This window comes from Cloeon dipterum, chromosome 4 (assembly GCF_949628265.1).
Source record: "Cloeon dipterum chromosome 4, ieCloDipt1.1, whole genome shotgun sequence".
NCBI classification, from domain to species: domain Eukaryota; kingdom Metazoa; phylum Arthropoda; class Insecta; order Ephemeroptera; family Baetidae; genus Cloeon; species Cloeon dipterum.
Window position 1 is genome coordinate 4682136 of NC_088789.1, and position 16283 is coordinate 4698418.

General features: G+C 40.6%; 2 protein-coding genes across 8 annotated transcripts; one reads left to right on the top strand and one right to left on the bottom strand.

The window, feature by feature from the left end:
- The first annotated feature begins 155 nt into the window (after nt 1-155).
- Nucleotides 156-5108, top strand: Xpc (DNA repair protein complementing XP-C cells homolog). The gene is made up of 8 exons (XM_065491191.1): nt 156-334; nt 605-1786; nt 2115-2924; nt 2982-3217; nt 3278-3503; nt 4122-4290; nt 4354-4508; nt 4661-5108. Exons 2-8 carry the CDS (start codon nt 611-613, stop codon nt 4925-4927), a joined length of 3039 nt encoding a protein of 1012 aa, XP_065347263.1. The 5' UTR covers nt 156-334; nt 605-610; the 3' UTR covers nt 4928-5108.
- Nucleotides 5106-13282, bottom strand: LOC135944343 (muscle LIM protein 1-like). 7 transcript variants are annotated; one of them, XM_065491195.1, is made up of 12 exons: nt 13130-13282; nt 12270-12401; nt 10561-10735; nt 8806-8923; nt 8592-8679; nt 8195-8293; nt 7254-7471; nt 6962-7137; nt 6768-6900; nt 6523-6710; nt 6330-6429; nt 5106-6182 (listed from the first exon to the last, which is right to left on the bottom strand). In XM_065491195.1, exons 2-12 carry the CDS (start codon nt 12382-12384, stop codon nt 6012-6014), a joined length of 1581 nt encoding a protein of 526 aa, XP_065347267.1. In that variant the 5' UTR covers nt 12385-12401; nt 13130-13282; the 3' UTR covers nt 5106-6011. The 7 variants fall into 7 exon arrangements, with proteins under 7 accessions (XP_065347267.1, XP_065347266.1, XP_065347270.1 ...); XM_065491194.1 differs by having other exon boundaries at nt 8806-8926; XM_065491198.1 differs by lacking the exons at nt 8195-8293; nt 8592-8679 and adding an exon at nt 7857-7953.
- Nucleotides 13283-16283: the final 3001 nt, after the last annotated feature.

Sequence of the window (16283 nt, forward strand, 5' to 3'; positions counted from 1 at the left end):
ATTACAATGAATTAATTATTAAACAACTACACGATTAGACGATTTAATTCGATCTAAAACATAAAATTACAGGAGTTCCCTTAAGTGGTTATGCTTTCCACCTTGCATTCGTACAGAGCCAGTTGCCTATTCTGGAAGCTGTTTTGCCGTCTAGCGTTCACTTTTCCCGAAACTAGTTTTGGCGCGCAAGGCGCGCGCACTCTCTGACGTCATGAAAACTCGCAAAACACGACCATGTGTCTGTTGTTGTTGAGAAAATGTGTGTTACGTAAGATGAGGCTCTGAATTGCCGCCTTTGATGTTTTTGTAGTTGTTATTTATCCCTGTCAAAAAGGTAAAACATGACAAAAATATTACTTTAATTCTGCACTACGCTGACACTTATGAATCTTGTTTCCCTCTCTTAAAGCATCTCATAACGATATCGTTAATAGAAGTGAAATGTGTGCAAATACTTATACAAACTTACATGAATCACAGTGACAGCAGGGAGAGTGAAGTGTTCTCACTCTCGCATTCCACATAATTATTGTTTTATGAGGGACAAGAAAAAGATAATTTCAGTCATTTGATTATTGATTAAGTAAATGTTGTCATGTTTTAGATCAAAATGCCGAAGCGAAAGACCGCCCCAAAAGCAGATGTCGTAAATGATGACAAGAAAAAACCTAAACTTGACAACTTTGCCGTAACCAGAAGACAGTCAACTCGTAGAAGCACAGCCAAAGCCCAGGAGTTGATCAAGAAGCAATCCGCAGAACCAGATTCTGAGCATGAGTCGGTGTCGCAAAGCTCAGATGAAGATTTTGTCGTTCCTAAAAACGAAACGAAGTTGAATGGCTTTGGCAAGGCATGTGTCGTCCCGGCAATCAATAGTTTCCTCTCTTCAGATGACAGCTCTGAGGACGAAGAAAAGCCGGAAATCACAAAACGAAACAAGAAGCCTGCTAAAAAGGCTGCTACAGTGCCTGCCAAGAAGGCTGCTGCGGCGCCTGTCAAAAAGGATGCTGCGGCACCAGCTAAGAAGACTGCAGCAGCGCCTGCAAAGAATTCGTCTCGAAGCGTGCTGAGCTCCGACTCTGAAAGTGAATTTGAGGATGTCGCTCCTGTAAAGCCAGAAGTGGTTCAAGTGCCAAAAATTTTGGCCGAAGTTTCTCAGCTAACTGACAGTGAGTCTGATTTGGAAGATGTACCAGCTCAGAATTTGTTTGAGCTGTTTCCAATGCTTAAAAAGCAAAACGAAGTGAAAGTTGAAGAGAAAAAGGTCAAGGCTAAAGTGGAGGAGAAAAAAATCGACTCTTCGACCTTGAATGTGTCCCAGCTGCTGGCGATGGGAGAGACCCAAGAGCCAGTTCCTTCAACAAGCAAATCTGAGCCCAAGGAGCGGAACAATCGCTCCAAATCTAAGAAAAAACAGAAGGGCGCTGACTCTGACGGGTCAGATTGGGAAGAAGTGGAGCATGGACAGGAGCAGAGCTTCCCCAAGGAAGGCGTCGAGGTGAACATCGAGACGGAGACCGGGCTCAAGAAGAAAAAGACTAAAAGCATGGACCTGGAGGCAATCATCAAGAGGAGGATCAACCAGATTCGCAGGGAAAAGCAGGTGGAGCTGCATAAGGCCTCGCTGCTGTGCTGTCTCTGCCACGGAATGTACATCAATAAGAAGCTCAACTCTCCCACACTGATGGCTGTCGCACTTTCCATTCTGCCTTCCCAACACTGCTATCCGCCGAAGAAATGTGACTTGAGCTATCTTGAGAAAATTGTCTCATGGTTCAAGAAAAAGGTAATATAATAAGTAAATCACTTAAATAGTAGCATTTTTAATTATTTAATCCAAAATTTCAACAAAATTGTATTTCTAGTCCCAAAACTCAAAAGCTGCTCTTTAATTTTAATCTGCTGCATCCTGAACCATTTTTGGACGGCAGGAGTTTCCCTATTTTCTGTTAAATAATCATAGTTTGAATTCAACGATGTGGATTAAGAGACTAAAATTAAAGATCAAAATTAAATAGTATCAAAAAATTGAACTTTGTTCAAATCAACTTCTTTCACAGTAATTTCATTACAGCAAAGTAGACAAAAAACCAAATAATAATTCTTTTGTGCAGATAACTGTGACTGATGGCAAAGAAGATAAAAACCTTAACCTGGTTGAGCAGCTGGAGAGGAGTTTCCAGGAGATGAAAGCACCAAACAAGAAGTTGCTGGTTCTCATGTTTGTTGCAATGATGCGCTCCCTGGGCTTGAAGACAAGACTCATTATTTCTCTGCAGCCATTGTCGTTGAAACCAAGCAGCCACGATCTGTTGGCGGTGAATGCAAAACCAGAAGAAAGCAAGAGTAACAAGGAGGTGGACAAGAAAACTGATAAGACGACCAAGGAGTCACAAAAGAAGAAGGAAGAGAAACCGTCAAAGAAGACAACTAAAGCTGCTCCAAAAAAGTCGACTGTGGAGCAAAAGAGTGGGAAAGCAGCTGCAAAGCCAAAGCGGCAGAAAAAGGAGAAGGAAAGCAAATACTTCTCAGGGAAATCCGAATCAAGCCCTGATGTGGAGCAGAAACTCAAATCCCTGCGTAAGAGAAAGACAGAAAAATATGCAGAGGCATCTTCTGAATCTGATATTGAGACAACCAAGTCGAGCAAGTCAAAGAAGAAATCCAATGCTGCAAAGAAGGAGGAAACCAGCGATGAAGATGATTTCAAACCAGAAGTGCTGAAAATCAAGAAAAATTCCAAGATTTCTGTTGCTGACAGAAGAATCCTTTCCACTGATTCTGAAAGATCAAACTCTCCTCAAGTCTCTAAAAAAGGCAAGGTTGGAATTGATTACTGGGCTGAGGTCTTTGCTGAGATGGAGGAAAAGTGGATTTCGATTGACATAGTCAGCGGAAAGGTTCACTGTGTTGAACATCTTTATGTACGTTATTATTAGTAGGATATAGGAGCTCATTAATAAATTTATAAAATTTTGCAGTCAAAAGCGTCAACACCTGTGTTGTATGTGATGGGCCTTGACCAGACGGTGAGAGATCTGTCCCGCCGCTACTGTCCACAATACCACACCTCAACCAGGAAGCAGCGAGTTGACCAAGCCTGGTGGGAAGAGGCTATCAATCCCTTCTATGGGAAAAAATCAGCATTTGACAAAGAGGAGGAGGAAGAAATGAACAAGCATCTGCAAGACCGACCAGTTCCCAAAACACTCTCAGAGTAAAATACAGTTTATTTATTATTTAAAAATTATTATTCATATTATATTAACCACGTCAGGTTAAAAAGCCATCCTCTTTACTGCTTAAAGCGGCACCTTTTGAAGTATGAGGGAATTTACCCTCCGGATGCGCCTCCTCTGGGCTGGTTCAAGGATGAACCAATTTTCGCCAGAGAATGCGTGTTTGTCCTCAGATCCAGGGAAACTTGGTTGAAGGAGGCCAAGGTGGTTAAGCCCAAACAGGACCCTTACAAAATCGTCAAGTCGAGGCCCAAGTATGACAGGGTAAGAATTTAAAACTAGTCTTTTTTCAAATTATTTACTGGCTGTGCTTTACAAATCTTTTTGCAAAACGATATGGCGTTGTTGTTTTGACGCAATCACTACTTAGTAATGAAAGTTTTTTATTAGAGGTCGCAGCCAGCCGCGCCAGTCGCAGCCGGCAAGTTTTGGGTCATGAGGGCAGCCGCTGTGAATCTGGTTGAGCTGCGCCAGCCACTAAGCTGCTTGTGAAAAAGGGTCAATAATTAAATAATGCAGGAGATAAAACGTCTTCTGGCCCTTCGGGCCGATAAGCACTATCAAACTTAATGTTTAAAATATTGTCAGCTGCGCTAGCTGTCCTCAAATCTCCTGGCTGAGACCTCTAATTTAACTCTCATTTTTCTTCTTTGCAAAACCTCATAACTTAATGAAACTAATTAATGTAGTTTGTTGTACGAATATATAAAAATAACGCCAATTTCGCTGTGGTAATAAAAATTAATAATAACTAACTATTGTTTTAGACCAATATGCCACAATGTCATTCCTTCAGAATTATTGGCTTGCTGAATTTAAATTGTGTCATTGCCATCGCCACATTAACTATAGAACTCCTTTTGAATGTTTTTGTTTTTGCAGATGAGTGGTCAGATGGTTGATGGTCAGCCACTAGAACTCTTTGGTCCTTGGCAAACTGACGATTATGTTCCCCCTACTGCAAAGGATGGCAAAGTTCCTCGCAACGAGTATGGAAACGTTGAGCTGTTCAAGCCCTGCATGCTTCCAAAAGGAACAGTTCATATTCCAAGTAAGGATGCTGCATTTTTGTTGGTTGGAATCCATTTTCTAATGGTAAACTGTCTCTCTTCAGTCAGCACGTTGAACAAGGTCGCCAAGAAACTTGACATCGATTGTGCACCTGCCATGGTTGGCTTTGATTTTCACTGTGGAGGTTGCCATCCAGTTTTCGATGGTTTCATTGTTTGTGAGGAGTACAAGGACACGCTTCTGGATGCACATCGCCAGGTTTGCGCATTTTATCAGATTAAAAATTGCATTTTAACCAAAAAAATGTGGTTTAAATAGTTTAAACAAATCAGAATCAAATTAATAAGTTCAACCTGTGATAATGCTAAGAAGGGAAAGAATTTTGTTAAATTTAGTCGTGTATTTTAAAGGATGAAGAGGAAAAAGCAAAACGAGGCGAGGAGAAGAGGCTGAAGCGGATCTACGGCAATTGGAAGAAACTGATCAATGGCTTGCTGATTAGAGAGAAAATCATGAAAAAGTACGATTTTGGTCAAGGCTCATCTGGTAAAGAGAAAGAGAAAGGGCCAAAAGAGGCCGGCGAGTCGTCTTCCAATTCCAAGGGGACTGCTCGCAAGCTGAAGCAGCCTGTGAAGAGGAAGAAGCAAGAAAGTGAAGACTCTTCTGATTCATCCTAAGGTCTGTCACTTTTTCCTTTTGAAAGTATTCATTTGCTCAGGGTAGATTTACATTGTATTCCATGCTTAAAATCAACAATATGTGATTACATCACCTTTTTATAAGAGCAGCTTAGCAGCTTAAAATGTATATTTCATTTATTGATGTACAACTTTGTTTAATGAAATTTCTACAATATTATTGACGCGTAATTTTATTTTATTGCCGAACAACACGATACACAGAAAATAAAATAATTTGGATTACATCGCAGTGTTACAGTTCTGATAAAATGCACAGTAAGCTATTCGATCTAGGATCTAGTGCCCAATTATATTTAGTAGTCGTTGCTAAAAGCGCTGTTAACTATGCATTACCTAGATAACATATTATATAGTATTGTGTATATTTATTCAGCGTATATATTGTCAACTGTCACATGTTGCAAGTAACAAGTTAGTCTTTATTGATCAAACCACGCAAATCGAAAAACCTGGAAACAACACTTAAGTGCAGATATTTGAGCTCCCTGCCTTTTTCCGTTGTTTTTGTAGATTTTTGGATTTTTCATGATCTTCTGATAAAAAATACAAAAAATGTGTGGAAATCACACTTTTTTCCGTAGAAATTTTACGAGCACTGCAAAAGAGTATTGCAAAAAAATAAATTCTTGCAGTGCTCAGCAAGGGCAAGATTCTATCAAAATTTGGGATGTGTCAAGTTCTGGAATCTCACCCCCACATAGGACGGTTTGGATAAGGGACTAATTTAAAACCTCCCTCTACCATGCCAGAATACAAAACTATGAAACAGTGTGTTGGATTGCTAATGGTCTCTACAGGGTTTGACTTTGTGCTTCAGATCTCCTTTAACATTTAAAAAAATCTAACTATTGAAAAATCACAGTAACTTAATGATTGCACAGTGAAAATTGAAAAGACTGCAAAGAAAATTCAATCAGCCCCTCTAAATTGTGGTGCTTATAAACCTTAAAGAACGTGAAAAATTGTCCAGCTAGCTGAGAGACGTTTTGTCCATGCTCTCCTTCACAATCTCAAATCCAGTGAACTTGTGTGCCAATCGTGGTTCAATGCGTATACGAGTTTAAGCCATTGACAAAACGCCAGCGCCCATTCCGTAACCCACACCCTTGGGTCCATAGCGGCGGCCGTAGCAAGACTTGCAGTAAATATTTCCGTCAGGGCTGTCGTTCAGGGTGGTCGAGTCCAAAGAGCGGTTGCAGTCACCACAGGTGAAGCAGCGACGATGCCAAGTCTGTAAAATAAAAATTAGAGTTTAAAAAGCTGTGATGGTTTGAAGTGAGGAAGTGTGAAGTTTCACGAATTCCTTTTCATGATTTATTTTTTTCCAAAAATCAAGCTACTGCGCTTTAGATAAACATTAAAAATACAAAGAGCTCACCTTGTTCTTGCTGATCATCTGTTCCGCTGCATAGACCATTTGACCACATCTAGGGCATCCTTGACCTTCAGGGGCCAAAGGTCCAATGTTCTGCTGGGGTCTGTGAAACAACGATTAGTTTTAATTTCCCGAGAAAAGATCCACACCATTATTGCATTTTTTGTTTTCTCTAATTTACTGAACCTCTGCTCACCGTGGGGCAGTGGTATTTTCACTGGAACAGAACAGGGTGGGGGAGTGGCCATAGCCAAAGCCCTTGGGGCCGAAGTTCTTGCCGTAGCAGGCCTTGCAGTAGATCTCCTTGTCCGGGCCGTCGCAGGCCAGAACCGAGTCCAAGGGACGGTGGCACTGGCTGCAGTTGAAGCACTTCTTGTGCCACATCTGCAAATTTCGGCTGTGTCACTAACTAGTTTTTACGTAAAAAAAGGGAAAACTCACGGTGCCCTTGGCAAGTTGCTGCTCGGCAGCGTAGACCATGCCGCCGCAACGGGGGCAGCCCTGGCCCAGAGGAGCCTTGATCGAGGTTGTGTCCGGATTTGCGAACGGTCGCAGCTGAGAGATCTGCTGCTCGCTGCAGGATTTAAATTATTTTGTTGACGAGGACGTTACTTTCCAAGTTGAAATTAGCTTACTTCAAGCCATCGGTCTGCAAGAAGCCAGAGCCGCAGGCAAATCCGTAGCCGTGGGGGCCCCACTTCTTGCCATAGCAGGTCTTGCAGTAGACATCCTTGTCAGGGCCATCGCAAGCGAGGATCGAGTCCAGCGTCTTGGTGCAGTCGCGGCACTTGAAGCACTTACGGTGCCACATCTTTTGGGTCAAATTTAGGTCTCAAATGAGTTCTTTTTTAAACACGTGACTCAGTAAAAGAACTGATTTTTTGCTATTTATTTTTCAAAGAAACGTAATCACAGAAAAATACTCACACTGCCCTTGGCGAGGACCTGCTCGGCGGCGAAGACTACGCCACCGCAGCGTGGGCAACCCTGTCCAGGGGGTGCCTTGATGCTCGTGGTGTCCACAAGGGTGGTCTTAGGAGCGACGGGCGCGTTGGAGCCATCCTCCAGCATCACGTCGCACTGCAGCGCACCAGCACCCTGGCCGTAGCCGTAGCCCTTGGGGCCAAACCTCTTGCCGTAGCAAACTGCCGAACGAGTTTATTAAAAAGTGCACTCTTTCCACTGCGCACCGGGAGGAAACTGCAGGACTGCGTGCATTGGCAAAAAATGACAAAAAGTGCGGTTCAGCTGTTTGACAAAAAGAGCTGAAAAGGCTGCACACGTAAGGGAACAACGAGACGTCCCAGTCGTCGGTTTCTGAGCGAAGAAAGTTGTCGGCACTAAATAATGGAAACATGCGAAGTGGCAGAAAAAAGTCGACATGCAAAAAACGAGAAAAGTTCATTGGAAGGACAATTTTGAACCAGACAAGAATCTCTTTTTTAACTGCCTGACTGCATGTTTAAAAATGATGTGAAACCGATCGTGATTGTTTTGTTAATTTCGTAATGAAGATGATGTGATAATTACCTTTACAGTAAATATCCTTGTCTGGTCCTTCGCAACAATTGACGGAGTCCAGGGTCTTGGTGCATGCGTTACACTTGAAACACTCCTTGTGCCACGGCTTGAACAACCAGCAAACGGTTGGTCAGTAAGTCAGTCGACAAGAAAGAGTGTGTTCTTAATTATGTGCGTGTGTGCATTATGTTTGTGGAGAAAATTAGGTTCAAGAAAAACGTCACCACGGAAAAAAAGGGGAAAATCTCATCCTCAGCACACACAGTATCGTTTTCAATTGTAGGTAGTCATTTTTAGCTTTTTGTATGTGCGGAGGATTTTCCTCGGTTTTGGTCTGAGGACTTCACCTTGTGATAAGGGTGGTGGCCTAAAGGTGTCTCTACCCTGTACCTCGTGCTTCTCCCGCATGGCTTGCAAAATGGTAGGCAACCACAGGAATGAGCCATCTGATTTAATATTTATTACACAACAAATTCTTTAAAAAAAATTAATGCAAAGTAAAGAAATTGTTTGACCAGCAACTACTTCAATTGAAATTAGAGAATTAGTTTCATATTTTAAAGAAACTCATTTTTTTTTGCAAAATTGCAGTGAATTATGTAGCGAGTCTTAAATTTACAAATAAGGAAAAAATAACACTTAGGTCAAGAAATTGTAGACATGGATTCAAAATGAAAATTAGTTCTGGCTTTGACATCATTGACAACCTTCCAATAGTAATCTTCAAAAATAATTCAAATTGACCTGTCGATTTTGACGGCAAAGGCTTCTCATTCTGGTTCCTACGCATTAATTGGGGACTGCATCGAGGACAGTAAAAGGAATGCCAACCCTACGGGAGGATCGTGAGCGTGAATTACTATACAAATGTTTTTGCAAAAAATGTGGAGGAAAAATTTGGTTGTTTGAAAACAAAATTCAAAAAGAGTTTTGATTAGATAACAGATTTGAGGCTTACCCTTCCTCTGGCCAGCATCTGCTCGGCAGCGTAGACAATGCAGCCGCACCTGGGACAACCCTCGCCCTCAGGGGCCTTGATCTTGCCGGTCTTGACCACTCCGTTGGTGTGACCGTTCCTGCTAAAGGAATTTAAATGAGAGTATTGCAGTAGTGAAGCTTCATCTCCATCCGATTAATAAGCGAAAGATTTGTGGTGAGAGATAGTCTTTCCATAGAGAGAGAATTGTCAATTTATTTCGTAAGAAACGGACGCCACTTTGAGATTACAATTCTCACATGCGCGGCCCTCGCTCATACTGCAGGGCTTGATCGTGTTTAATAATGTAAGTATGCCTGAAGCCGGCTGTGGAGATTAATTCTGTGATAGCGACCGTGAAGGCCCTTCCTATAATCCCCACGTACCTACTACAAAATCGGAACTTTTGAGTGTCAAAATCAATGGCGAAAGAAAAATGGAGCGAAGAAAAAATCGGTTTCAAGATGTTGGAAGGGCTAAAAAGAGAAAAATCTTTCTACCTGCGATGTGAGAGTTAATGGTTGTGAATGGTATACTGAAGTGACTGAGTGTGCGATGAAGATGAAGAACATGCAAGCAGAAGCAGAAAGCGACACCAAAACAGAAAACACTAGTTTTGTCAGCTCACCGTTTTAATCCTCCGGTTGGAAAAGGAATATCAAAAAAGAAAAATTTGGAATGGGGAGTTGGCCGAATACGACTTCAAATAAATTCGTCAATTTGACACTTTTTATGTTGACTTTATTAAAATTTTAGACACATCCTTTAGCAATTAATAATGATAGTATTTAATTTTGCGGCAATACAAAATAAAAGAATTAAACGAACAGTCTTAACCTACTACAAATTAAAAGTACAACTCTGCTGCGGTTAAGATCAATGAGCCAATCGCGAGTAAAACCCATAATTTTCACATGAATGAGTAGTTAATCGATTTTAATTGGCGACCATGCAATATAGCCCTATCTCTGGGTTAGGGAATGTTGCCTATACCAGGTCGACCATTTGAAAACTTTCAATCAGGGGGCACGGGGAATTTGATTTATTTTTTTTCTGGAGAGTGAAGAAGAACACAAGTGAAAAACGAAAAATCAGCCACGGTGCATCCTCTCAGGCAGGAAAGGGGGCTGCTCTCGTCTCCAATCTCATCTTAATTGCTACGGGAAATAAAAGGGGAAACGAAAAATCAAAGTCATGCTCTCTCATCATCTTTGCTTGATATGTGAGACTTAAGAGAAGAGAGAAATTTGCAAGGAGCCAAATCTGCATGCAGTTTTTCCCTCTTATATGTACACATTTTGGCGGGTTTCCAAGAAGCCGGCGGAGGCGGAAAATTCCTCGCCCGCTTAGTCATACATAAAAATGACAAACTCATTAATCAGTTTTGATTCATTGCAAACTTCACTGCTCGAAGCGCGTGAATGTTGTCGCAAGTGAATCATTCAATTTACACCAATTCGGGAGTTAGTATATGGGCAGTGGACAGGAGATGCCATTCTAATGAACACAACAGTCACGACAGTGGGAACGAGAATGCTAGGAAAGGCCCTCAAGAAAGATCGCTATTTCGACATTTTCTGCGAGCGGCCGTCGTGAAGAGTGTCTCCCGACAGCCCGTCTCTCAAATTTATTTTTTCTAGCCTAATTTTAATGTGATGACGTGTGCTTGTGGAGGCGGATTAGTATTCTAGTGTGAAGAAAGGTGGCTGAAAAATAAATAAAGGCTGGGACACTCACGTTGCCTCCTCGGGCTTGCCCTCCAGGTGCTCGCCAGTGTCCATGCTGAGGCAGCCGGCGCCACCGCCGAAGCCGTAGCCCTTGGGGCCGTACTTGCGCGCGTGGCATACCTTGCAGAAGAGCTCACCCTCGTGCTCGGTGCAGTTGGTCGAGTCCAACAACTTGTTGCACAGTCCTACACACAGATGCATTAATATTATACCAAAAATTATTAAATAAAAAGCGACATATATTTTTGTTTGCAAAGAACAGCAGCTTTTTTCGCTTTAATGTTATGAGCTAAATAAAATTCAAACCACCAAACTCTATTTCGGAAATTTATGAAAATCTAAATGAACGAATTAATTTTCAATTTCATCTTTCGCATAATACTGTGGCTGGCTGGTGGTCTAGCCAACATTTAGTGCTCGAAAGAAATCTTCTGGAATCAAGTTCTGCGCTTGCGCCAGCACCATCAACACTCACTGTTTCATTAGCCTTACAGGATCTGAGCGAGCACGGTGTGCGTACAAGATAGTCTAGGGAGCTCAAAGATTTGAGGTAAAAATTATAAAATAGCAAGCTTGAAATTATTGAAGTGAATTTCGTCCTCGTTAACATTTAATTCATGTTTTTTTGTGAATCGCAGATTTGTTGTTAGCACACTGCAAGTGATAGAAAATTGAAACCTTAATACGGGGAGCAAATCATTCTTGTATATTGCAACTTACTTTCATAAATTAATTATTCCTGCTAGACACGGAATTAAAAATGAAAATTGAGTCTCGTTTTTATGCATAAAATGCTTTGAATATATTCGTTTTGTTATCTTCCCTATTTTACATATTTTTGCTATATCTTTCGAGTTCAATTCAATTCTTCGAATAAACGTATAGCAGAGAGTACACATGATGTATCTGACTCTTTTTATACCAAACGAACACAACAGTACTATTTCTATGAAGGTTGCCCCTGAACAAACCAAAATTACAACTAAAATGTTATTTTAGGTATTTCAGCAATAGAAAATTGAAAATAAAAGGCATGAATCACGATTGAAATCTCAAGCAGTGTCCGAAAACAAATTCATCTTGAAATGAAATTACCAAAAAGTAATTCACAATTCTAATTCGACAAACAGAAAAATGTTTGATTCGATGATACTGAGAAATCAGTAAAACCATTGCTGATATTGCGTGAACTAATCCTCGAAGGTTAAGTTGAAGGCAAAATTGATCCAAAATAATCACTGAATGTTAAAGAACGAGTTCAAATTAAGTTGCTGTGCTTTACATAAAGTCGAGCGCCGTAACCTTTTGCTCTAAATCTGATTTTATTTAAAAATAAAGAAATTCTCTGTCTCATAAAGCACACATTGCTGACCTTTTAATAAAAAAACTCATTTTTTACAGCTTGGTTCAGTTATTATTTCACTGTGAAAAAAATACAAAATTCGGATACTTTTCAATTAATTGCTTCCCTTAATCAATCTACTTTAAACGAGAGCATAAAATATTCGATTTCAAAATAAACAAGCTTATTTGCGTATCAAATTCCATTGTATGCAATCCTTGTTACATCCTCGTCGTGCCGGTTGCCTAGTTACAAAAGCAACAGGCGTTTTAAGGAGCAGCGAAAAAGAGATTTTAACGCTTGATCCTTGCACCTCCATAATTTTCCCTTTTTGCACTTTTTATTTATTTTGTTTCTTGAATAGAGGGGAGACTCACCACACTTGAAGCACATCTTGTGGAATTTGAGGCCACCGGCTACGCGCTCCTCAGCGGCGTACACGGACTTGCCGCATTTGGGGCATTTTGGATGCTCGACTGGCTTGAACGGCATTTTGTCTCACTATTTATCTGCAAACACACGAACGGAAATATGGATCTCTTATAATCAATAAACAAACACGGAAAGGCAGCAGTTTATTTCGAATCGGGAACGCTGAGGTTCATAATCCATTTAACGAGCTTGGAGATTCTCCAAGAAACGCGCGCGAGTCACGTTTCCGAGTAATGCTGGCCGAGCCGAAATCTGGTGTTTCGCAACGCGTGCGTAATTTGACGGCTGGTTGTTGGACCCCGTGCCCAACCTCGTAGTACACCGGTTATGTGTGCGCAATGCGAAAATGAGCAGCACCGGCGGCCACCCCCTGCGCGCCCATATTTGGTCGCGGACACCACTTCCCCTCGTTATGCTGGAGCTGCTGCGACCAACCTACTCCGGCGTCGGCAGCGGAGGGCGCGTGGGACGCACCCGAAATAGAAATGGGCCGGCTTACTTTCATGCCCACCAAATTTGGAGCCACCGAGAAAATTCCCAATTCACAAAAATGCCGATTTTCCTTTTAAAGCCAAAGAATTTCATCCAATAAAAAGCTGACAGGGTTCGACTTCCTTCTGTTTTAAACACCCACCAAAACAAATTCAAGTGTGAAATCTTAAAAATTTAATTTAATTCAGCTTGAAATTAAAAAAAGCCGAAGATTAAACAAAGAAATAAATAATTTGGAAAAGAAAATGTCTTTGAATGTAGTCGCGCTCCGGAGCTTTCTCAGGTCAGCTAGCTGCAAGAAAGGGTCGGTTACCTGCTTAGGGTCCAGAGGTCGGAAAGAAGACGGTTCGATATCGACGAGTGCTGCAACAGCGAATGACTAGACGCCGGCCGTGCATCTCCACTACTTTTGGGCAGAGTCTTTGCACACGGCACTCTCGATATGAGTTTAGCCAGCGGAGCGAGCGGGTGAGCGAACGACTAGAAGAACCCTCTCGTGCTTATGATACAAATTTCTATTTGGAGAACAACTAACGCCAGAATCATCATCATTTTCTCACTTTTCATTAATTTATGGATATCATAAATTTACGAGCCGCCCGACCGCGAGATCCACCTCCGACCTAATTATCACGCCTCGTTGAAACGGAAAAGGTCGCATTCAGCACCGTGCAAATTACAAAACGTTTCATTTATTGAGTGGAATTGCTGGTTTTGACCTCCAGCATCTGAGCTTGGTTATATTGCTAAGTGTTTGTTTGTCAGTTCGTAGTTTAGTTATGAATGGAGAGCTATTTTGAGAAATGTTAACTTGAAGTTCTAGAAATTTCAATTAAACGTCAGATATTTTATTAGTCTTTTTTGAATTCTGCGGCGGTAAAACTTCACAAATTCCAATGCAGGTTCGACATTTAAAAAAAATGTTGATCGCCAGATAGCAGTGTAAAAGTACGATAGCCGCTGCACCCTGGCTGCACCTTTAACCTCGCACTACAGCAGTTGAAGCGAATATGTTCTCTCCGGCCAGGATCGAGATTTCGTGCGATAAAAATCTAGAAGCTTTGCTGTCGTAATAATCAGACTCAAACAAAGGAGTAAGAATCTGGTTGTAATACTTGTAATTTTCGAATTTGATATTTTCATGTTATAAAGTATTTGCTGTAATTGCGACATTTCACAGTCTTAACGATACTTCCAATGCCACGTTTCCGCAATAAATTATAATTAATACTGATGCATTTCTTTCACGGTTCCTTGAATCCCACATTACAATTATATTTTTAAAAATACCTTGCAGTTATTTTTTATTATGCAAAAAGTCAACATTATATTGGTTTTAACAGGCATAAGAAAATTTTAAAGGTTATGTATTCTGCCATTTCATATTATAAAACTTTTGTTTATCAAGTATTTTTTTACGTGAAATGACAAATAATTTTGGATAATAATTTTTGATAGGATATGTTGAAAAAATAAATTTATATTTAATAGGATTTATTCTTTGATGTGAAAAGTCAACTACACTAAATGTAAAGCAAATTTAAAAATTTATAAAGGTAAAAGTTTTTTAGCCTCTCTTCTCAGCACTTCTTTGCGGATGATTTGGAATTAAAATTAATGGAATTATATGTACCTAACAATCGTTGGTAATTTAATCATATTTTGGTACAGATCTTGATTGTAAGCGACCTTTGTTTTTTTGCCTTATTGTCAAATTTTTTATTTTAAAATATCTTATTCCATTAAATAGGTCGCAACTGTAGTTTTCTTGTCGATTTCCAAAACATTTCCTTCTATTGACTAGTCCGGCCTGTTGAAAATCGTGTTATTCAATTATTGTTGAAATTAAGAGTAAATTTCAAATTTGAATTAAAGCATCGTTTAACAATATTTGGCAACCAAATAACTTCATAATGGGATATAAGAGGTAGGTGAATGATCTGACGAGACCTTGGTCAAGTTCCTTTCGGTATTGGCTTTGTTATGGTTGTCGAGATGTCCGATTAATCAATTAATGTTCGCTCTCATCGGTGGCCGGCTGCGTCTGCTGCGTGCGCGGATGAGTCAGCTCTCGGACGCACCTCCCCGACCGCCTCTTGTGGGCTCTTCCGTACCCTGTGTGTGTGTGTGTTTATGCTAGGAGCGTTTGCCATCAGTGTGACGCGAGCCTATTTTCGGACACACTCTCATCACGCATTAATAATAGCGCCGATAGCTTGGCTATTTTCGCAAACATCTGTTCTCATTGAAACGTCAATCAAAATACGCACCGCGTTCGTCTCGGACGCCCACCCTTTGGAGGACATCGCAGGAAATAGGCGATGAATAAGATTAGTGGTAAAAAGTGATTTAGGGCCTGGTGAAAAGCGAACAGATATGACGAATCCTTGAAGTTGTTTTTGGCACAACACTCCGTTCTTTGACTTTTCGACATTCCTACGGTTTATCGAATTAAAAATCTCAATGAAATAGTTGTTGCTGAAACCAGTTTGTGCAAATTCTAACTACTTGAAACCTTTTTTGCCATATACATTGCTATTAAGTATTTAGCCAGTCTAAAAAACAAAAGATAAAAATAACAATTGAACAGTCCTGTGAAGATCACGATTTTGAACTGAAATCAATCAAATTGATTGTTTTGAGTAAATTTTTAGGGTTGCAAAAATTACATACCTGAAATTTAAATAAAGAAATTATTTCAAAATAAAAATAGTGACAACTGAACACTTCAGGGATGCCCCAACGAGGTCATTATGACCTCAATATGAAGAAAAATAAGTCCTGCAATAAACAGACAGTTCAATTTATATTTTATAAATTTTTATTTACTTTATTATTCGGTTGCTACCTCTATACAACATCAATATGGAGCAGCTGGAGAAAAAATAGGAAAACCTTGTAAAAACTTCTTGGTGAAAATTTGGACGGATTTTAAAATTGAAAATGGCGAAAGCTGTGATCCATCAAGAAGTTCCTTTCACTCTTCTTCAACGGTCTCTTGTCCAAACACGTCGACAAGAAACTCTGGAGAAATCTTTCGCTCATGCGTCTGTCCGACTGCGTGAAAAACTTAAGGGTGTGGCTCAGCATGTTTGAGGAAATGAATATCTCTGCTTGGCTAATCCGAACGGCTAATTTTAGAGCCAATTGGCATTGTTGACAGGATGATGTGTTTATGAGTCTTACAATCGGTTGTCCCACGAAAAAATTGTCATCCAGTGACAACGCACCGCTTGTGGAGATTGAGGAGCTTCTAAATTGGACTTGCTTGGCGCTGCGGCCAAATCAGGAACGACGCGTCACGGCGCACGTAACAGCAAATTTGACTGAATCATCCGCCGCGACGACGACAAAGCGGGGAAAGGGGTTTCTGGGGCGAAAGTATGTTCTTTTTTCTTTTCACAGAGGACAAAAATTGCGACCAATTTTATGACGTATAATAAGTGTAAATAATAGAAATCTTGTAA